Source organism: Eumetopias jubatus, unplaced genomic scaffold, assembly GCF_037043125.1.
Source record: "Eumetopias jubatus isolate StellerSeaLion01/CBP00866 unplaced genomic scaffold, mEumJub1_p1.0 scaffold_8, whole genome shotgun sequence".
NCBI lineage: Eukaryota > Metazoa > Chordata > Mammalia > Carnivora > Otariidae > Eumetopias > Eumetopias jubatus.
The window spans coordinates 126,526,929-126,550,013 of NW_028274814.1; the positions used below are offsets into that span (position 1 = coordinate 126,526,929).

General features: G+C 43.9%; 1 protein-coding gene across 2 annotated transcripts in view; it reads left to right on the forward strand.

Moving 5' to 3' along the window:
* POLR3B (RNA polymerase III subunit B) overlaps positions 1–23,085 on the forward strand; it is a 110,426-nt gene that overhangs the window by 71,107 nt on the left and 16,234 nt on the right. For both annotated transcript variants that reach the window (XM_028121624.2, XM_028121625.2), the window contains 4 exons: positions 1,107–1,316; positions 3,642–3,800; positions 5,916–6,033; positions 7,674–7,816. In XM_028121624.2, the coding sequence (XP_027977425.1) occupies positions 1,107–1,316; positions 3,642–3,800; positions 5,916–6,033; positions 7,674–7,816 (630 nt within the window). The remainder of the gene's footprint in view (positions 1–1,106; positions 1,317–3,641; positions 3,801–5,915; positions 6,034–7,673; positions 7,817–23,085) is intronic.

Below are 23,085 nucleotides of genomic sequence, written 5' to 3' on the forward strand. Positions count from 1 at the left end.
TAACTCCATTAAACAACACTAAGGCATCTTGGGGTGTGTGGGTATTGAGGGTGTATCACTATGGAAGCATGGGCAAGAGAAAAAGAGACTAAAGGCTACCTTCTTAGCCACTCAAGGGAAAAGAAGAGATACCCTGGAGAAGTTAAAGAGGTTCAGTGGCCCACACGTAAGTTTAGTAGTAGGGCAAACATGAGTCCCCATTCTAAGGTCTCTGAGTAGGAGAGTGTATTGTCTTCACGGGACCAGGAGAATGAAACTCTTTTTTTGGTGCAAGTCTGTGAACCCTAGTGAATCCCTTTGGGGAAAAGGGAGAAAGGATAACATTCTGATTTCACTTCCAGTTGATGGTAACAGCCTTCCAAGGTGCAAAGAGGTGGAAAGCCTGATTGCTAAGGACCTAAAAACCTATACCTGATTGAACAGGACCCTGGATTCCTTACGGGAAAGGACCATGCCCTTCCCCATTTTATCTCTGGTGTTGGGCACAGAGTAGGTGTTTATTCACTACTTCGTAAATGAAAAGTTAAGCAGATGAGTAAATCCACTCTTCTCTGCTTTCACTTTCCTCCTTTTCCTTCCTTCCTTTCTTATCCTTCCTTTTCTCCTGCTTTCTTTTTTATTTAGAACTTTTGTAATGGTTGATTTCTTTTTATGGAATGTATCTGTCCTACTGTATAAGCTCTTGCCTGTCAGCACTGGGTGTGGTTTCTGATTACCTTCCTGTAACAGCTGGAAATGGGTCCGCAACATAGTAGAACGGAGTACAGAATTGTTGGCTTACCTGTGAAGTTAACCAGGGGAGACTGGTAATTCCTGAAATGGGGTCAATTGTATAAATCCAGTAGGTTGAAGTTAACTTAGGTTAGAATATCTTGGGTGTGATTTTTCTTCTTTATAGAACTTTTAATGTTACCGAGAAAAAAATGCTTTTAAATGTCGGTAGGCACTGTGAGAGTATTGCTTTTGAAATGTTTAACCTGAAGGTTACTTTATGTTAATTAGTGAAAATAATGTGGGGTTTTTTTTTTCCCATCTCTGTAGTCGTGGCTACCTAATTATTTGACATAATAGAATATTGCATTTTGCTTTCTCCAATATCAATGAAGGTACCATTGGATACAACCAGCGGAACAGAATCGATACTCTCATGTATCTGCTAGCATACCCACAAAAACCCATGGTTAAAACAAAGACCATCGAGTTGATAGAATTTGAGAAACTGCCGGCTGGACAGAACGCAACAGTTGCCGTGATGAGTTACAGCGGCTATGATATTGAAGATGCCCTGGTTTTAAACAAGGCCTCCTTGGACAGGGGTAAGTGGGTTTCCAGACCTCTGACACCATAAGGCGCTCTGTGCAGAATTAGGTACAAGGACAATCAGCTAAAAATCACCTGGTGTCAAAATGTTAACGTTGGTTTCAAGTGATTTGAATTTTATAACATACAAACAGGAGGTGGTTAGGTTTTGGCGTTGACGTTTTTTATGAATGTTACATAGAGGTAATTTATTAAATGAATTACTAAATGTTTTTTTTTCTTTGTTATTTTACTTTATTTGTGACGTGAGACAGTTCCTCAACAGAAAACATGCAAGAATTTATCTCCTAGCAGGAATTCTAATAAATGAAATATGGTCTTTGAATCTGGCTAGTTATATATTCAGCAACAAACTGAGAAGGCAGTAGCAGTATTTCTGTGTTAAAGGGGATTTTTAAAAATTGTATGTCTCAGCCCCGTAACGTTCATACCTTTTTGTTAGCAGAATGCTGAAAGTTAAAAACTCACACAAACACCTAGAGTTTTTACACAACCCTTTGTCTGTTTTTTGACAGTTTACTTTTGCAAGTCACCACTTCATGGTTTGGACCCGTCACCTGACCTGAAGCCTGACTCCTCTCTTCATAATCTCTGTTTCTCTTTTTCCTCCCTGGCATGCCCACTCTGCCTTCCCCTTCACTCTTTGTAGTTGCTAGGCAGCCATAATAGTACTCCTAGACATGTGTCTTTGGCATTAATGTTGGCTGCACTTAATTTATGCCTCTTTTTTTCCTCCAAATGACAACAGCCATGCCTTAAAACTAGATGTTTTCCTTTCTGATTAACTGGTAACGTTTACGTGGAAATCTGAAGACTTTGTGATATCTGTCAGAAACTGCACAACACAGTTTAATGATCTGAGTTTACCGTCCTCCAGCTTTTCAACTATCACCTGTAAATACAATGTCCATTTACACTTAGGGGAAAACACTTCTTGATTTCAGGCAGTCTGGTTTCTCCCTGCGCTCCAGCACACTGCAGTTAATGGCCATTGTACAGAATTTCAAGATCATGTAACGTTTCCAAAGCAGCTGGCTCTGGGCTCGGACTTTATTATGGTCATATGCAATTGACTAGGAGCCACACCTAGTTGTAGAAATTGGTTATTTCGTCTTACGGTCACCTTCGTGTTTTAAAAATTACATTAGAGCACCAGGATTTTATTTAGAAATCTTTTTCCTGATTTTCTAAACTCACATTCTTAGATTTCTTGTACGAGTTCTGCCTTTGGTGGAGAACCGTAAGTGAAGGATTTTCCAACCATGCATTTATCTCATCAGTAATAGCTGGGGTTTAATCCCGAGACATTTTCCTATTGCAGCAAACTCTGACATGGCTCAGTATATCCTGGGGAGATTAGAGAGAGTCCAGCTTAGAATAACGGCTTGGCCAAAGGGAGAAAAAGGAAAAAAGAAAGACATGCGGTCAAAGAATCTTGGGAAATGGTATTTAGTGCTGAAGCATTGACAGCTCTTCTGGGCAACTCTGTAACTGATGAATCTTCTTGTGGGATTCAGTGCTGGAAGTTTTTGCTCCGTCTAAAGTTTTCATTCTGTTCATTTTGCTGATCTTTCATAATGTTTATTTAGCTTGTTAGTTGGTCTCAGGACTTTTCCCCCATCCACTAGACAAATGTGATCTAAAAATATAATCAGAATAAACTCTGATCTTTAGGGCACAGGCAAACGATTTCTCCCCTTAAAATCATTTGTTTGCAGCTGCTTTTCATTCTGTCTCCTCTGTGGAGAAAAAATAATCTTTTGTTTCCTTGTTTGGGACTTCCTCTGTATGCCAAAATTAGAAACAGGAAAACTTTTCAGAGCAGGTTAGCAGAAGTGATGCACCAGAAGAATGTGTAGGAAAATCGTGGCTGATCGGTGGACTTGGCATGTTTCAACTGTGCCACCAACTTGCTGGATGACCTTGGCCACATCACTTCCCTGGACCTCATTTTGTAGCATTCATAGCACCTGTAGATAGAGGGGGTAAGCCAGGTAGTCCCTGGGGCCCTTTCCAGTTCCTGCATTCTGTGGCTCTGTTCTCCAAAAGAATCACAGTGACACTCTGATTTCTCTCGCCTTCCTTCAGCATGGCGGTATATTCCATGCTGACACATCGTTGTAGAGACGCCAGCGTTTTTATGGACAGTGGTGGCGGGGGGAGCTCTGAGCCAGTTCTTCAGATTATCAGATCCTTATTCGGCCCATCCCCGATTATCCAAATGTAGAACATGTTTGGGGGTGCACGTGTTGACTGACACAAATCTGTGTTTTCTCATAGTCCTATTGGTGGTTCTGATCCCCATTTGGGTTTCATTTTAGGCTTTGGGCGTTGTCTTGTATATAAAAATGCTAAATGTACGTTGAAACGCTATACCAATCAAACCTTTGATAAAGTGATGGGGCCGATGTTGGATGCTGCCACGAGGAAACCCATCTGGCGACATGAAATTTTAGATGCGGATGGTATTTGTTCTCCAGGTAAGGGCCTTTTTAAAAAAGCCATTTATATGTATACTTTTTAAAATATAAAAGTTACTCAGCAGTATTTCTCAATATTTGGTAAACAGAAGAAAAAGGATACCTTACAAAACCACTTTCCTAACTCAGTGTAGTCATTTTTTTAAGGTTTTTTTTGTTTGTTTGTTTTAAATTTTAGAGAGATAGCACACAAGCAGGGGGAGGAGCAGAGGGAGAGGGAAAGCATCTCAGGCAGACTCCCCACTGAGCATGGAGCCCGACACAGGCTCGAGCACAGAGCCTGACGCGGGCTTGATCTCGCGATCCTGAGATCATGACCTGAGCTGAAACCAAGAGTCAGACACTCAACCGACTGAGCCACCAGGTGCCCCAGTAAGTGACAGTTTTATGGATCTCTTATGGAGTATTAGAACGAGTCTGGATCACTTACTTTTATTAATAGTTATTTCAACCAATATTAAGTCACTGCCAACTTAACTTGGACAACGAGGAAGTCAAAACATTTCTTTGATTTTCTTGCTATTCTCACCTGTCTTTGCGTCTTTTCCTGGTAAGCTCAAGGCCAACTACTCCAGGACTGTCACAGCACTATCTTCCCAGCCACATAACCCAGGTTAAGAGTGAGAGAAATTCTGCAAGAAACAAACGCAGCAAGGCAGAGAAGAAGCTGTGCACCACGTGGGCTGTGGGCACCTCAGCAGATGCAGCGCTCACCATCCGTGCACCATCCTGACAAGTCACGTGGATCTCCCCTCCCAGCATCCTCCCCGACACAGCCCCTCTCTCCACCTCCCTGTGGCTCCCATCACCTGCTCTGCTGCCAGAACTCTCCGACGGTCTCCCCTGCTTTGGCCCCTTTCTACTCTTCTCCACACTGTGATCAGAATGATCATTTCAAAATGGATATCTGATCGTAATGAAAATAGTAGCATGGCTGCAAGGCCTTGTGTCTGGGACCTGTCCCTTCCTCTCTTTCTCTCTCTAGATTCACGTTTAGCACCCTCCCCTGTACTCTCCCCATGAGCCACACTCCCACTGGCCTCCTTTAGGAAGTTCTGACTATCAAGTCCTGCAGCTTAATAGTTACACAAGCCTTCCCCACTGCTCAGAACACACTCCCCTCCCCTGTTCACTAGGTAACTCCACTCATCCTCCAGATCTCAGCTCACTTCCTGAGGGAAGGCTACCCCAAGCTTCCTGCCAAGGTCAGATCCTCTTGCTATCAGACGTCCTCATAGCTCTTTATAGGATTCCTCAACCTGGTTGTGATTGGACGTAGGTTCACCTGTGATCCTTTGGTCAGTGTTAGTCTCCTCCACTGGCCTCTAAGGCTCAGACGGGCAGTTGTGGGCTGCGTCAGCAAAATTCATTACAAGGTTGTAATTATAATGGAGTCACACTTTTTAGGGGAAGAAGATTCTAATAAAGTCAGTCTGAGCTAAACGCACAAATGATGACATGCCAGTGTAAATGTAGGGACATGGCCTTATTCTAAACAATTCCTTAAAGCGGCTCTTCTGCGATTCAAAATTTTAAGTAGAAAAGTACAACTAGGATGGATTACTACTATGTAGAAATATATGTACAGAAGCACAGACTGGAAGGGAAATTCGTCAAAAAGGACCACACTGGGGCGCCTGGGCGGCTCAGTCGGTTGAGCGTCTGACTCTTGGTTTCGGCTCAGGTCATGACCTCAGGGTCGTGAGATCAAGCCCACGTCGGGCTCTGTGCTCAGCGCGGAGTCTGCTTGAGATCCTCTGTCTCCCTCTCTCTGCCCTTCCCCGTACTTACATGTGCATGTGTGCTCTCCCTCTAAAATAAATGAATAAAGTCTTTAAAAAATAAGTTGCCACTTACTGACCTGAAGTTCTATTGTTAGTACAGTCCCCTAAATCAGTTTCTTGATTTTTTTATACTCTGTGTGCTAATCTGATTTTTCAGATGGGCTGGCACAATTATAGACGAGTCCTATTGAACTATAGCTCACACTGCATCGGCTTTTTCCTTGTGTGCATTTCATGAACCAATCTAATCACATAATTGTATGCCCCAGTAATGCTTGTATTCCGCAGAGATGATAACGATTGGGCTATAATTCCCTTCTCTTTTTCTTAGGTGAGAAGGTAGAAAACAAACAAGTGCTGGTAAATAAGTCCATGCCTACAGTAACTCAGATTCCTCTGGAAGGAAGTAATGTGCCGCAGCAACCACAGTACAAGGATGTGCCCATCACGTATGTATTGGTTGGACCTCGGAAATACATAGGAAGATTCAAAAAAGAGAGAGAGAAGGGCTAGGGGAAATTAGAGATTACCTCTTGGAGGGTTAGAGAGTGGAAATTACAGTTTGGGGTATTAACAGTTGTCGTGTGAAGACAGCAGGGAATGGAAGAAAAAACTCAGCTGTGGAATCGTGTAGGCCTTCCCACCTGGGTTTGAGTTGGGGGCCAGATAGGCAGGGGTTCCAGGCAGAGGGAACAGTGAGGTGAAGGCCCCATGAGCAGAAGAGCACCTGGGTCTGGAGGACCAGTGTACCCTGCTGGGACAAGGTTGTGCAGTACTCAGGAATTCATTCGGTAGAGGGTGATAGTGATCAGATTTGTGTTACATAAATAAATCAATAAAACTGTACTGGCCACAGTGCGGCATCAACACCATAGTGGATGACAGCTGGGTTTTAGTACTGGTTGTGTTGTGGGTTACCTCACATGGATGAAGCATGCAAACTCTCTGGCTCAGTTTTTTCGTCTGAGCAATGAAAGAGTTGTGCTTATTAATCTCCAGATGCCCTCTGGGCTCTCAAATGGAGTGAAATACAAGACTTCGTGAGATGAACCATGGGCCAATGATAACAGCCACACTGTGACCATAAAAACAAAACTGAAAGAAGTAACAAGATACTTAATCTAGCCCAGGAATATGAGTTAATTCAGTTCATGAGGTGGGCCAGGACGTGACCTAGGAGAGGTGGATTCCGGGACAGCAGAAGGCAGTCCAGCAGATCCATTCGGCACCCAGCTGAGGTCTGCTCTGGGCCAGCCACGGTGCCGCTTGTACCGGACGCAGGGAGCTGAAAGAAACCACGAGCCTTGCCGGCAAGGAGCCGCATCTAGTTACCAAAGGCCTACACAAAGAAATAAGTACAGGGCATATCATGATCATCGTGGCTTAGTTGAGAACATTCACTGTACCAGTTACTGTTCTGGGCATTTTACATGTGACATGTTAGCTCATTTGTTCTTACCGTCACCCCCCTCCCCACCCCGAGCCAGGCTATCTTAATGGCCTTGTTTGAAAGACACAGAAACAGAGAGGTTAAGTAATTTACCAAGGTCACACAGCTACAAGTGGCAGTCAGGCTTTGAACTGACTGGGTGCCATGGATTTGTCTATGGAGTGGGAGCACAGGGGAGAAAGTAGGCCCTCCACTTAGGGGAGGGGTCAGGACCCTTGCACCCAATCCTACAAAACAAGGTTAGAAAGTGTGCTCACATATTTCTTATCCTTAAAAGAAAATGAAACCTTCCTTGGGGCTCTGTGATCCTTCCAAGCTGCCACTCTCGCTCTCCAAGCATCCCATTTCCTTGTTTGCAATAAAGGAGTAGCCGTGTGTGAATAATACGTGTGGTGTGGTTTACATTGCCTTATGCCTGCCTCGTAATAAGTGTTCAGTTAATGTTAGCCATTTCAGACTAGGACTGTAAAAGGGAAATTGTAACCTTTGAATTTAATGTTGAAAAACGAAAGGCACGTTTCAGAGTCCAGAATGGCAGTGTCAAAACATTCTGTGGTTGATATTAAATAAAATACGGCCTGTGAGCGATAGGTTCACAAAGGGCAGTTTGAAAACTTTTTGACTTCCTCTTAATATTAGCTACAAAGGGGCAACGGATTCATATATTGAAAAAGTGATGATCTCTTCAAATGCTGAAGATGCTTTTCTGATCAAAATGCTGCTGAGACAGACCAGGCGTCCAGAGATTGGAGACAAATTCAGCAGCCGTCATGGGCAAAAAGGTAAATTGTGTCATTCCTCAACTTGTTTCTAAAACTGAAAATAGTATTTAATAACCACGTACATGAGAAATGTAATATTATATTGGTATTAAAATTATGCTTGTTTTATCTCTTAGGTTAACCTGTTTATATTTTAATGGCATTGAAAAAATGTACCACAGGATTGCTTCTCTTTGCCATTTATTTCATTCTTTTGCAACTGCTCCCCCCTCAGATTATAATTATGAGTCCATTCTAGATGATGTATCTACTAAAGTACAGGTAGCTGTTTGAAAAAATTAATAGCAACACCTGTTTTTTATGGAAGGTGCCTATTTGCAGTACTGTCTGTTGGGCCGGAATATCGTGGGATGTCAGCAGGAGAAGGCGCGTCCGGGCCCTGTACAGGGCCGTGAGGAAGTGCGGACCCCAGGGGTCAGGCAGCCAGGCTGAGGCACCGGCTGGAGCTGTGTCGCAGCCTGGGTCTCGTGTCACCCTCGCAGCGCCCTGCCCACTGCCCAGTGGTCCCTCGCCTGGATGGGTTTGGGTTTCTCCACCTGATCCCACCGGCGAGCCCCACTCCTCCCTGGTGGTTGCCGATGAGTTCTCATGCATTCGTGGCTTTGTCTTGTCTTGTTTTTTTATCCTCAAGAAACAGCACTGTGTCACTGATTAACTCATTTTCAGGAGGGTCCCTTTTAGTGTATATCCGTCACGTTTCCGAGTGGAACGTTGGCCCTGGGGTTTGAACTGCCACGTGACTAGTTTAAGAATCACAAGAGCAGCTGACAACTTTCGTGGCACTGACTGCGTGCCTGGCAGTGTTCTCCGCACGTTCCATATACTGACTCACTGGCTTCTCACATGGTCCTGGGAGGTCGGTACTGTTTTCATCGGCATCGTACAGATGAAGAAACAGAGGCACAGTGACATGAGTAGCTTGCCCAGTGTCCGCCGTGGGTCGTAGATCTGGTTTTTGAACCCCAGCAGTCTGGCTCCAGAGCCCACGCTCCTGCCTGACAGCGGTGCCATCCTGAGTGGCAAGCAGTTAGTGCTGTGCCTGCACATGGTAGGTGCTCCAGAAGAGAGAGCCGAGATCGCTGGATCGCTCACGTTGGTTCTCCTGCCTTTCTGCTCTCCAACTTTGTGTCTCCTCTTTACTCATAAATTCCTAGTGCGATGTCTTCTTGTTTTTAATTCATTGGTCTGAAGATAATTGCATTTTCTGTTCTTGCTGATTTCAACTTTTATTTGCTAAGCAAGTGTATAAAATACAATAGTTTGTTTACTCAAATGAATCCAGCCTTAGTTGTCATTCCTTCCATCAATGAAACTGTTCCAGACTAAGATAACTGTTTCATCAAAAACATTTTTAGTTCAGTTGACAGACAAAAGATTATTTTAGCCTGCCAGTATCTTATTTAAAAAAAATTGATTTTATTCATGTGAATTTGACACTTCTACTTCATACAATTCCCTAAGATGCTAACTCTTAATACCTTTTCAGTGTTCGTAAACATCTTTTGAGATTCTAGTGTTTTCTGCTACTTACCAGTGAAAAACAAATTCTCTGTGTTGAAACTATTTCTCCCTTTCTCTTGGTCTAGACAGTTTCTGAGGTGTACTCCTAAGTCATTCTGGGGTAACCCCAAAATCTTGTTCACAGCCTCTATTTTACTTGACCTGTTCCCTGGATAAGGGCAAAGCTTGATACTCTTCTTATAAAATGTTGGCACTGGATGCTTTACAAGAATGCACACTATAAGAGAAGGTCTTCATTCTGAATCCATTTATAAACTTCAAATATCCCAAATCCTCATTCCTCCGGAGTATTGTGCAGAGTGGAAGGCAGGCAGACGTTTCAGTGATGATCCACTGCGTTCTAACTCCACTGAACTTGAAGACAGGGGTCATGACCTCACATTTTCATGAAGCCTGATAGAGCCTTTCTCATGGAGGATACCTAATAGGTAGTTGATAATGGTTGAATATATAAATAAATTGAAGGTAGGGAAATGAAAGGGGACAGATTCAGTACTCTTGATGGATTGATTTTACTCAGGTTTTCATCTATACATAATATGTGAGTGTGTATGTGTATAGTGTAGACAAAACAGTACTTTTGAAAATGAGAAACACACTTGTTAGTAAGCTGCTATAAACATAGACTCTACAGGTACAGGTAGAATGTCAGTGGTCTTTGTGCTCTAACATTTTTTCAGACTATTAATACGATAGGGACAATGTTCATTGACAAAAGTGGTTTCTAGAAACTGCAGATTTTGGAGGTCGGTTCAACCTTAAATGGGACTTGACTTGTGCATCCCTGCGGAACGGGAAGAAGCCCCCCTGGGGTGAGGTGACCTCTCGCTTGTGGTGAGGAGTTTATCTCACTAGTCCTCTTTTCCAGACGGCTTTTGATCCAAGGATGAAAACCTTCTGATTAGCCTCAATTTCCCTTGATACCTCCTTCTCTTACAGCTTCATCAGATTTATTGAAAAGATTGGGGGAAAATGGGCAAACAAAAAAGAGGTAGTGTAAGCCTTAAGAGAGTGATGGAAGGAATGATGTAGGACCCGTACCTAAACATAATTTTTTTTTGTTTTTTTAATCAAATAATAAAAGCACGTGGCTTAAAAGGTCAAATAGTACAAAAGGGGGGTTTGAACTGAAAAACATCAATCCCTGCCTTTTCTCTAGTTCTGCTTCCCAAAAGTAATTTCTTCTCGTTTTTACCTTTGTATTTCAAAATAATATTTTTAAGCAGCTTTATATTCACTCATCCATTTTAGAGATTACCTACTGATTTTCTTTTTTTTTTTTTTTAAGATTTTATTTATTTATTCATGAGAGACAGAGCGAGAGAGAAAGAGAGAGAGAGAGAGAGAGGCAGAGGGAGAAGCAGGCTCCCAAGGAGCAGGGAGCCCGATGCGGGACTCGATCCCAGGACCCTGGGATCATGACCCGAGCCGAAGGCAGACGCTCAACCATCTGAGCCACCCAGGCGCCCTACCTACTGATTTTCTGTTACAACAGACAGGAGAAGCTAGCACTTCGCTGCTTCCCTTTCTTACTCCCCACCTCCATTCCTGGCACAGATTTATCATCATTTGGGGTTACTTAATTATTTAAATTGCATTATTTATGACCACATAAATATTGTTCACCCCCAAACCAAGTGGTTGAGTGCGTTTTCTCTATTGTATAACTGTACTTTTTTCAGAAGTTAACTATCTCGTTTTTAAAATTTGCTTAATTTTCTTATTCCTGTTACCATTCATCTACACCATCAGCAGCCTCTCCACACAATTCCCCACGTGATCAGTGGTCTCCTGGGACCATTCCCCCCACCCCCCTGAAAGGCCTCCTCTACAGGCCCCGTTCTTCTCACTGCAGTGGTTTTCCTCTGAGGCCCCGCTTCCCGCCCAGTGTGTTCAGAATGGAACCCCATAGGCCACAGGGGCACTGGGCAGAGCCTGGCTCAGTGGGGGCCCAAGCGGCCTCATCCTGTGGGCCCCAGAAATGTTTTCAGAAAGTTTAGAAAGTACTCTGCGTTAGTTTGCTCTAACCAAGTACCACAGACTGAGGGCTTAAACAACAGAAATTTATTTTCTCACAGTTCTGGAGGCTGAAGTCCAAGGTCAAGATCGTGGCAGGTTTGACTTCTCCTCAGATCTCTTTCCGTGGCTTGCAGGTGGCCATGTGGTCCCTGTGCCCTCACGCAGTCTTTTCTCTGTGCTCCTGCACCCTGACAGCTCTCCTCTTACAAGGACACCAGCCATATTGGATTAGGGCCCACCCCATGACCTCATTTAGCCTTAATATCCTCTTTAAAGACCCTGCCTCCAAATAGGGTCACATTCTGAGGTCTCCTGGGGGTTAGGACTTCAACGTAGGAATCTGGGGTGGGGGACACATTCCATAAGACACTCTAGATCTGCTCAGTGGGAGTCATTTATGAAATTCCCATTTGAGCCCGTTTCTTGGCTCGTCCCATGTCATCCCCACTCCCTACCCCCCACCACAGTGGAATAGTCTGTTCATTCAATTGCTGAGAAAGGATGCACGAGAAGTAAATTTTGTGAGATTGTGTATATCTGAACATGTTCTATCCTCATACTTGATTTATACTCTGGTTGGTTATAGAATTCTAGATTGAAAAATTCTTTTCTCTAAGGATTCTGATGACATTGCTGCATTATCATCTAGATTCCGTGTTACATTATTCTCGATCTGTGTGTATGTACACACATGCACCTGTTTCACTCTCTTTCCTTTCCTTCCTCCCTCCTCACTTGCCTCCCCCTCCCTGCAAAGCTTTTACTATCCTTCATCTGTTCTTGGAATTCTGAAATTTTCTTCCCTCGTCCTAGGAAATCAGGTACCTTCTCTTCTGGAAGTTCAAGGTCCTTCCATTTTCGGACATTCTCTTATATTATTTTGTTGTCAGTCTCCATCATGTTCCTTGTACCCTCATTGTCCATTTCCTTATCTTGATTTTCTTTGTAGGAGATTTGATTTTTATTTTCCAGATTTTTTAACCTATTATATTTTAATTTCTAGTTAAAATTTTATATTTAGAGTCTTCTTTTTTATAGACATGAGTGTATATTTTTAGCATTATTTTCATTTTTAGTTTCTTGGGTTTTTTTTCCTTTCAGCTTTCTTCTGTTCTTAATTTTCTACATTCCTGGAGCAGTTTCTTCCCCTTCTGTGTATTTTAGGGTCTGATTGTCATTGTTGGGAGCTTTCCTCTAATACCTGGTATACCTGTGAACCCTAAGAAGCAACTGGAAGCTTTATGGCCCTGGCGGACATGACTGTAGGGGATCAGGCTGCCAGTCAGTTTCTACACAGTAGGATCTTTCTTACTTTTACTGGAAGTTTGGAGTATTTAAGGGACAGTTTGAAGACAAGGTGACCTTCAGGGACCCAGGTAGGGGCAGGGGGCTGGGGCCCAGTGTTTAGTGCACAGGCTTTCATTTAATTCCTCTCTACCAGGCTGGTTCCTCGTACCACCATCTGCTGTGCTTGCTACCCTTGGGGGTCGGGTCACTGTGGTTCCGTTTCTCGGCTAAAGTGTTGGGGGACAAGTGTAGTTTCCTGGCTGTATGGGGTAGGGAATAGAGAGTCAGGGGTCGGTGATTTCTTATGCAAACATTTACTTCTACAGGTATTTATTAAGTACCTTCTAAGTGTCTGATACTCTTCCAAGCCCTGGTAATAAGCAGTGAGCAAAACAGACAAAATTCCAGTCCATGTGAGGCTTACATTCCTGTGGGCAAGAGAGATAATGATACGTTTTGAGATAAAAGGGGAGAATAGGAAGCATGTGGGGGAAAGGCATGTGGTCAGTAGTTGAAATTTCAAGTCAAATGGTGGAGGAACTTCACCCTCTTGAAAAGGTGGCGTTGAGAGAAGTAAGGGAGCAGACCCTCCCTGGCCAACGAACACTGGAGGCAAAAGGAAGGCCTGGGGGGCCGGAGGCCCAGCCAAGAGTGATGGAGCTGGAGGACCCTCGGGGAGGGCTAGAGGCCAAGCTTGCCAGAGCAGAGCCAGCGAGCACTGAGTCGTCAGAGCCTCTCCGTGAACTTTTGCTCTTACTCTGAGTAAGATGGACAGCTGCTGAAGGAGTCCGAGCAGACAAGGGAGATGATGTGACTTACTCAGGCTGCAGTGATGAAAACAGACTGGGGAGGCAAGGGAGAAGCATGGTCCCAGCCAGATGCTCTTACGGTAACCCAGGCAGGAGTTGGTGATGAGTGGGAAAAACATGATGATGGGGAAATGGTGGGAAGGGATCAATCTGGACACATTTTAAAGGTAGCACCCACTGGGATTGCTGATGACTTGGGGTGACTGAGCTCTACACTTCATCCCGCTTTTTATCATACTTTGTGTCTCTGTCTCCTGAGCCTTCCACGGAGCAGGGGGAGAGGGCTTCACGCTTCTCTGCAGGTACTTGGGTTTACCTTTCTCCCGTTAAGCCACTTGACTGTTCTTTACTCCTCAGCTTTCCCTGCTGTATCTTTATCTCTTGCCTATTCTTTTTCTTATAGGTTTGTTTTTTCAACTCTAGTGTTAGGTTTGGAGAAGGAGTGGAGCTAAACATAGGTGTTTCAGCAGTCATGTTTACTGGGAACCCCTGTGTTTGCTATTTGAGAGTGCTCAACACAAGAGTGCTTCGTGTGCTTGGGGTTTTTTACTGCAGTTTGTAGAGCTGACGTTAAAATGATTTTAATAATTTATTAATAAATTATATTATTATATATTATTATATTATTATATATATTTATTATATATATTAATTATTATATTTATTATAATTATAATAAATTATTATTTCTAAATTAACAAAAGGTGAGAGGAATATTTAGAGCACCAGATTTTTGTCTGCTGACCAGAGCTTTGCCTCTAAGTCTTCTTGGTTTTATTGGCTATTTTAATCATTTCTGATATTGAAAACTAACTTAAAAATATTTAAAGCTCACACACTGAGAATTTTGACCTAAATGTAACAGTCATCATAAGGGTATTACATCTGGTCAATTCTTAATTATCTGAGAAGAGCTTATCTTTCACCTGGGTTATTTTTGTAGCTAAGGTCTACCATTTTGTTCCTTTCCCTGAATGCTACCCGTCTGAAACGAGGCACAGCACTAGCAGACGTCTAGTTTTTGAAGTTCTTTTCAATTATAAATGAAATTGTGAGTTTGAAAAATAGCAATGGTTCTGTTAAAATAATTGTATATGTGGTTAAATATCCAGAATACCATGTTGGCTAACTTAGGTAAGTACATTTTAGGTTCACTGAGGATAGGAAACACATCCTACTAAATTTATTTCACCTCCAAAGCACTTGGCACAGCACTTTGCATATAATGTGGTTTCCCGTGACTGTGTCTGTGGAATAATTTATTAAGTAGAGCCTCTTAAATGTACAGACATAATAAGCCAAAATCATCTTCCCCAAATTAGTACAATTTATTCTTCCGAGTAAATATCAGAAATGGGATGTGTCATCTTTGGACTGGTACAGGAGCATCACCACCCAAGGCTCCTAGCTCCCCAGGCATAACTGAAATCACAAGCCCCCTTCAGCTTTTCCAGCTGAGTGACTGAGTACGCATGCCCACCCCGGGCACCAATGGGAATGTGTCTTGACAGCCCCAGAGAAATCTGTTTGCTCATATTTAAGTCACTACTGTGGGCTCAAAACTCTGTTGGGCTCATAGGAGCTAGAAGGACATCCCCCCTCTGCTAATGCCCATGAAGAGTTGACTCTGTATCCGAAGCAAAAAGTGAATACAAAGGATTACATATGGTCACAGGCTAAAGGACATGAGAAAGGCCAGTAGTGAGAGAGCAGTTGGGAGTTATTTGTGGGTAAGAATAAAATCTTTGAGTTTGGAAAGACCTTTTAGATTCTAGTCTAGGTCCATCTTCCTGGGATAAGAATTCTTTTAGCTTATCTTTGGCAGGTCGTTTTCCACTTTGTGTGTGGCCTATGAAGGGAAGTCCCTCCTGCTTTCCAAGGCAGCCTGGCCTGTGGTGGCGCCATTCCAATGGTTCTGTGGAGCCTGAGTGCGCTCCTCCGAAGCGTACACCCGTTGTCCTGCCCTGTCCTGTGTGGGTCCTGGATGGACACCTACCCCTTTTCTTCACAGCAGCCCTCTCTGTTCAGCATTTAAAGAAGGCCTTCCAGTTGGGAAAAAGTAGGGCAAAAAGGTAGAGGTCTTGAGCCCTAACAGAGTGAGCTGTTTTATCTGTATGCCTTGGTCTCCTCATCTTTGAAATGGGGACAGTTTCCTAGGAGTTGTCACTGGGATTAAAGGAATTGATGTGTGCAAAGCAGTGAAGCCAGTGTCTGGTGCACAGCCAGCAGCCAGTAAAGGTGAGCTGCCGCTGTTAGGTCCGTCCCAGGTCCCTTGCAGACCAGGCAGGAAAGGAAGGCTCGGAGACTGGGTGAGTTGGCTGCAGGTGGGTCCTGTGAAACGGGCGGGTGAGTCAGCACGACTTGTTGACCCACAGGAACAAAGAGGAAGGAGGCCCCAGGCCTGGTGTTAAGCTTGGTAAGTGATGGCACCAGTCACAAAGCAGCTTTGTCTCACTGAACTTGAGGTGATAGAGGATCATCTCGAGCGCTGATGTCATTGACTCGTTCGTTTATCGAGCTTCACTGTGTCCCAGGCAGGCCCCGTTCTAGATAGTGGAAACACAGTGGTAAACAGGACTGACAGGGTCTCTGCTCTCCTGGAATTGGTGTTCTCCTGGGGGAGGAAACAGAAGGAAAGTAAATGAAAATATGAACGTGATCATTTAAGGTAGTGTTAAGTGCTGTGAATGGAAGACGATGTGGAAGAGTGACTGGTTTGGGGGTGAGGGGAATGCGCTTTAAATTGATGATCAAGAACGGCCTCATGGAGGAAATGACATTTGAAGGATGAGAAGGAGCCAGCCAAGCAGAAGTCTGGAACAATTATGTCCAAGAGCCCTGAGGCATGAGTGAGCTTGATATATTCAAGGGACAGAATAAAGGCCATTCTGGCCGGTGCAGCATGCGGAGGAGCGCTCGGTGTGAGAGAAGTTGGAGGGGCACATCCCACAGGAACTTGTTCCTAATATGCTGGGAGCCCGTAGGGCTGTTGGGTGATGAGTCTAAGACCAGCATGTGGAGATCTAACTTCCAGTGTGAGAGATCACCCTGGAGTCCAGTGGAGAGCAGATTGGAGGGGAGCAAGGAGGGGAGCAGGGTGACTGTCTTGCAGTCCAGGCAGAGAGGCTGGCGGCATGTGCTCAGAAGGAGCCCAGCAGGAATGGGGGGAAGTGATGCACGTGGCGTGTGCTCAGGAGGCCCAGCCAGCAGGACTTGCTGGTGGCTGAGGTTTGGGGAAGGAGGGGCAGGAACTGAAGGTGAGGATGAGGCCTGAGCAGTGCTGCTGCTGTTTACCAAGCAGTGGAGGACTGGGGAGGAGGTGTTGGGAGTTAGGCAGGGGCAGGGGTTGAGGACTGGGGCCTCAGGTCTGAGAACCCCCCCGGAGACTCCAAGTGAAGATGTTCAGTGGGCACATGGACATAGAGTCTGGAACTCCAGGGAGAGGTTAAGGCTGCAGGTAAAATGTGGACGTCATGTGCATGTAAATTTATAGCATTTTTTACCTTCTGCATTATTAGTAAGTTAAAAGCAATTTCATTCCATCCTTAACCTTTACAGTCTAATTGGTATTGTTACTCCTATTCTATAGAACCTGAATGTTGAGGTTCAGAGAGGTGATGAGTAGCTTGCCTGATACAGCTCAGTGCTAGCAGAGCCAGGATGCGAATCCAGGTCTCTGATCTGAGTACATTTCCCATTCTGTTAAATCTGGTTAAAGGTGACTCTTGTCTCTTATATCCCATTGTCACTCTGCCCCCAGATGGGCATATTCCCTGGGAATCCCCCCTTGGGGATACCAAAACCTAATATTTCTTGTATCTTTTCTGTATCTCCTCCTTAAGGTGGTCATTTTCTCAAAATTCCCACTCTTAGATAAGCAGGTTTACATGGCTCTCCTCTGCCACCAGTCTGGAGTGAATACTAATCCCTGCATGTTTTGTTCCAGAAATACCTGCGAGACCCCCATATTAAGACATACTCCTAATATAAAGCTGTGTTTGTCAGGAATCCCTTCCCTTCTAGAATCAACTCATTGTAAAACACGGTCCCCGTTCCCTTCTTTAATCAGTCCTCCGGCCAGGCTTTCATGCCTTGGTTAAAATTCTGTCAAGAACTTGAGCAGATATTGAAAGGAAGTAAATTGAGCCCTCAGCTTTGACCATTCTCCTGATTCCTCTGGCTAGCTGGGATAGTTAGGGCCCTGAGGGACAGTGAGGACAGTGAGCTGGTACAGAACATTCGCGTCTGGCAGGCACAGCTGGTGGCATCTGCAGGGAACCATACAATGCAGCCTCCTGGGTGCGGGGCCCGAAGAGGAACTGCTTCAGGCCTAGAAGAGCTGGACGTTGGCAAGTGGGCCGTGAAGGGGTTGGAGAAGCAGTCCCCAGCCTCAGCCATGCTCTCCGTGGTTGCCATGAAATGAGCTGACAAAGTTCCCTAGTGCTGGGAGTCTTCAGGGTATATGGGTCACACCATGATTCCTGCAGTGATTTGGTTCTCTTTTGGCCCAGACATGTGCCAGAGGAAGAGCAGTGTTAGCTGGACTTCAGTTTGCACTCGGAAGGCAGGATCATGTGGAAATAGTATTTTGTCCTTCATAGCGTCACCTGCAAGTGGACATATATGCAGGCTCTATGAGAAAATACAAAGATCATTTTGATTAATGTATCTTTATGCCCATCTCTTTTTTCCTCTTGCACTGAGAGCATTGTATTTGTTATCTTCGGTGTTCAGAACGCAGTGTAGCCCTGCAGATTACCTGATTGTCGTCCTTTGTTAATAGTTTACTGTGACGAAGCTGTGGTGAGCAAGGGTTCTTTTGGTACGCATGGGGTGTGTAGATTGCATTTCTGCCCCTACAGCTTCTTACAGTATCCTGTCCAGCGGTTAGAGGAGACTTCAAAATCTACTTTCACAGACCATGAGTGTCTGTCCTGCTCAAGGATCAGTTCAAAGGTGGCAGGGTCATGAGTAGCTGAGGGGAACAAACGTGCCGCAGAGGCTACCCGGCCGGGCTGTGTGCTGGGGGTCGTGGCAGCTCAGGCGGCGGATGGAGGAGGACAGAGTGGGGGGGTGGGAACTGGAGGAGGAGCCTCAGCGCCAAGTCGTTGGGAGCCCACATCCGTACTGGGCGACAGGCAGGCAGTGAGCTAACGGATCAGAGAAGGACCGCTGAAGAATCAAAGTGTTTGAGCAGGAGCTGTGTAAAACGTGATGGCCTTGTAAGCAGCATCGCCTTCTGTGGCCACAGGAGTGGAGGAGCGGGAAGCGGCGAGCCAGGTGTGGAGGACGGAGGAGCTGTTGCGTGAAGAGGAGGGCATCACAACGCAACTCCGACTCCAGCCTGAGCGGGATGCAGGACACTCTTTAGATAAGGGCATTCCAGTCGTCTTCTAATGAGAAATTCAAAGAATTTTAATGAAGTACAGCCCTCCCTTTGGGCCTTTGTGGGGCCTGTTATGTATCTCATCCCTAAATGCCACTGAATCCACTCCCCCCCAGAAGAGCTGGGCCTTTAATCAAGAATCTCTAGAGCAGTTCATCCTTTGGTAGAACACAAAATAGTTCCATACACCGAAGTTGTGGATTTGTTGTGTTTGCTTACAAAGGAAGAAAAGTTTTGTTTAGTGTGTTTTAATCTCAGCTGGGAAGAAGTATTAAAATCCTGAAGTCTTGTTCTCTTTTCCAAGTGTTCTAGATCTCTAGGTACTTTAGAAGGACTTCTGTGATAGCACAGTGACACTGCATGGGGGAAAATAGAGCAGAACGTGGGTCTGGAATGTTCTTTGTTTTATCTTCCTCTTCTTCATCACTTTGTACACAGAGTTGAAGATAGAAAAAGACATCCACATATAACGTGATGGGAGTCGTGTTTGAAACAAGACTTCTTATTGAAGTCAAAATTAGATATTTAAGCCTCTTGAGCTTTGGTGTAAGTACTATATGAAGGGAACTCATCAAAGGCAAACATTTTTATCTTGAGCCTTGTTTTTTCTGATGGTTATTTCATTTATGAGAAGGGTGAGCAGATTTCCTGCTTTTTTTAAAAAAATTTTTAACAGAAATTATCTGCCGGCCAAGTTAAGTTTCCTTTCAGTGTGCAGACAAACCAAATTATTATATTTCCAGATTTCCTCCTACTTTTGCTGCGATTCACAACGAGGGAGGAAAAAGTGGACTCCTTTGATGTGGGGGGAAAAAAAGCAATATATCACTTCCCTGAAAGAACATTTCTCAGTCTCTCATGTGAAAAAGGATTAGCACCTCCAACAAAGGTCCTGTAGATCACAGAATCGGGCAGCAATACCAAATAGTACTCCTAAGGAGAGGAAAAACTGTATTTGAGCAAGAGTGTTTGTCCTGGCAAACAGAAGCTTTTTAATAACTGCAAATCTGAGATAAAGGCCTACGCTCCTCGGAGTCTCCCCGTAAATCCTCAGACAGCCAGTTTAAACAGAGCGAAGCTGACTTTCGTTTTAGAATAGAAATATAGTCTTGTCAAAGTACCGTGTTTTCGTGGACCGGCTCTGAGTATCTGTGGTTCATAAGGATCACGTATTTACGGATAAAATGGTTTGGAAGATTCTTCTTTGACCCTGTCCTGTCAACAGCAGTTTGTTAGAAGGTGGCTTGCTTCTATTTTGCATTAATAAAAGTTATTCCAAAGCAAAACAAGTTGCTGAATCAATGTATTAAGTTAGTCAGCAAAACAAGTTGCTGAATTAATGTATTAAGATTTTGATTGAGTGTTTATTAGAAGGAAAGGAAACCGGCCCTGACTTCCCAGCACATTACCGAATCCTTACACAGTTGGTATAAAGAGGCTGTGGGAAATCAGAAAATGCCAATTCTTGTGTGGCAGAAAAGCTGAGAGGAAAGTTTGTTCGTTCAACCAGCTTTTTAAAAACTGCTTTTTCCAGGTGTTCATGTACTTCCTTTTTCTGGATTCTGCTTTCTAAAATTGAGAGAATGAAAAGGCTCTGATTGAAAAATAATAATCATACCTTAATAGCACCTTGTGCACATGTGGTACTTGAGGCGCCTGCAATCCGCTCTGCTAGCCTGAAGCTTCAAAGTGTGCGTGTCTTTGGCTCCCTACTTTGCTTGATCCTGCTTGAATGAAAGATTCTAAGTGGGAGGGGGAAGGGGGCCAATGGAGCTATAACAGTGGGAGCCCCGGGATGAGGGGTAGGATGCCAAGTGACCCTTCAGAATTTTGGTCCAAAAACAAATTTTGGGAACTCTTTAATGTGAGAAATCAGGATTATTTTGTCCACATGGACCCCTTAATCGTAAGAAGATTTTTATTTACTTTTTTAAGAACAAATTTTGGTCTTCGGTAGCTAGCTAGTAACCCTCTGACCTTTCAGTAAATACCCAACTAAAGCTTTGAAATTAGGGTGTTTAGTGTTTTATGGCCCAGAATAAAAATCTCCAATTCTGTTTCCAAATAGTGTAGCCTCAACACATTTTATTAAGCTCTTGACACATTCAGCCGTGTGTATTTTGTAAAGTTCCTATGGTTATTGTTTTACAATAGCTGCTTCCAGAAGCATTGTAAGGGTTTCAATTAATCAGCCCTTTGTGTGCTTCAGACTATGCAAATTTATCACATCAAACCATTCAACTGCTCATGGGAAAGCCGTGTAAAAACTGTATTGTCTTCTAGCGCCTCCTCTCATTTAGAGTGATGTTTTAATAAGAAAGCTAATCAAGTTTTCTTATGCATTATTTATCTGTTAACATGTAAGGAAGAGCCGAATTAAAATTATGTCAACTGGGATATGGCAAGAGATGTGATAGATCTGGAAGTGATTCAACGGCAAAACAAAGCTCATATGATTCAACAGTTTTTGTCTCCTCCCCTCCCCCTGGGGATTATTTAAGGTGCTGGTGTGAAAAATAAAAGAAGGTTAATTCAATAACTGGGAAGGAGGGAGGGGAAGAAAGGAGGAGCCACCTGTGTTAGCCTTCATGTTTTGATTTAGAGATGTACATTTCTGAATATAGAAAGGCTTATCGAGATGAGTTCATTCACAGCAAAAACATTTCTTCCTTGAGACAGCCAAACTGGAAAGCATTCGCACTGCTTACCTCCACCACTCATCCAGGCTTTCATCACTTAGTCAACTCTTTTGCTCTAGAAGTCTGCAGCCCAGGCCCTGTGAGTTGTAAAGTTTCGGACACCGTCGCACTAATGTGAGATGATCTGAACAGCCTGGCTCCGAGTGAGCTTCTTTTCAGCCTCTTCATCCACTTGGTGCTGCTGCTTCTGTTCATTAGGCTGGTCTCCTCTGCTAGTTTGCTTCCTGCTGAGAGTAATTAGGTTTCTTATATAATAACAATTCCTTGTATTTAGATGCTGCCTTTCTCTAAGGACCTTAAAGTACCTCTCAGACCTTAGCTCATCTGTTCTTCTAACACAATTGCCTCATGAGATAGGTGCTAATTATTCCCATTACAAAGACGAAACGACTAAGGCTCACCAGAAAGTGGTGCTTTCCCCCACCCAGAGTAGCACAATATCACTTCAACAGCAGAAAGTCAAATTAAGGTCACCTGATTGCCTTACTCAGATCTGAGAGTCCAGGGGGATGATGAGCTCTTTGCAGATGGGGACCCCCCCATCCATGAACCTCATTAACACCAGGTCTGGCCAAGTGGTCACTCCTTCATTAAACACCAACACTTTTCTTCTACCGTGACTGATAGAGAAAACTGCCAGCAGTATTTCACCCTTCCTTAAGTGCAGAGACTGTTCTGCCGTGCAGAATAAAAAGCCTTGTCTCAGAGGTAAGTACCTGCAGAAGGTAAAAGTAGATCACTTAGCCCCCGGATTAGTATTATTTCAGCAGAACCCACTGCCCAATCTGCTCTGCGTCATTTAGAGCATTCGAAGGGGGCACGCTGAATTGTATCAGTGTTTTTGTTTTCAATATTCAGTCATTTTAATCTGCACAGGACACCTCTCAAGTGGAGTTGGGTCCCAAGCCACTCCCTGCCCCACCTCCAGGGCAATCCTTGTCCCACAGTGGGTGCTTGGTAACTGAGGGAAAGGACTCTCTTCTCCCTCAGAAAAGGAGGAGGCCTAGCACAGATCAGCCTCAGAGCAATGCACTTAATCCAAAAGCAGTTATACAGAGAGGATAGACTTGCTAAATAAAAATTACAACGATTAAAAATTGAAGCAGAGTGTGATATTCAGATGAGACTGGCTATCGAGAAAATAGAAAACCCTTCGCTGGTCAGTGCTCAGCACACTGAAGTCACATCAAAAACAGCTCTTGAATTAAAGATTTCATTACAATTTTCTTCTGCCAGTTACTACTCCTTTTCCTGTCTTGACTTGGTACTAGAATGCATTCGTTTTTCCTTCTTTTTTTTAACCTCCTTTTAATTTTTTCTGTTTGAATTAAGATAGGTCCATTACACTAAAGCTAGTTAAGGGGGAAAAAAAGCCAAAAATGACTTGTGAACAAGTCATTTGCTGTTTATAATAAGAAATACTTTCTAAGAATGATTCATTACATTAACCGAACTTTCACTGGGCAAACCTATTCTTAAAATGATTTATATGTTCTGCGGGGCCACGGAAATAGAAATAACAAATTGGCGTAAGATCCTCCAGTGTCT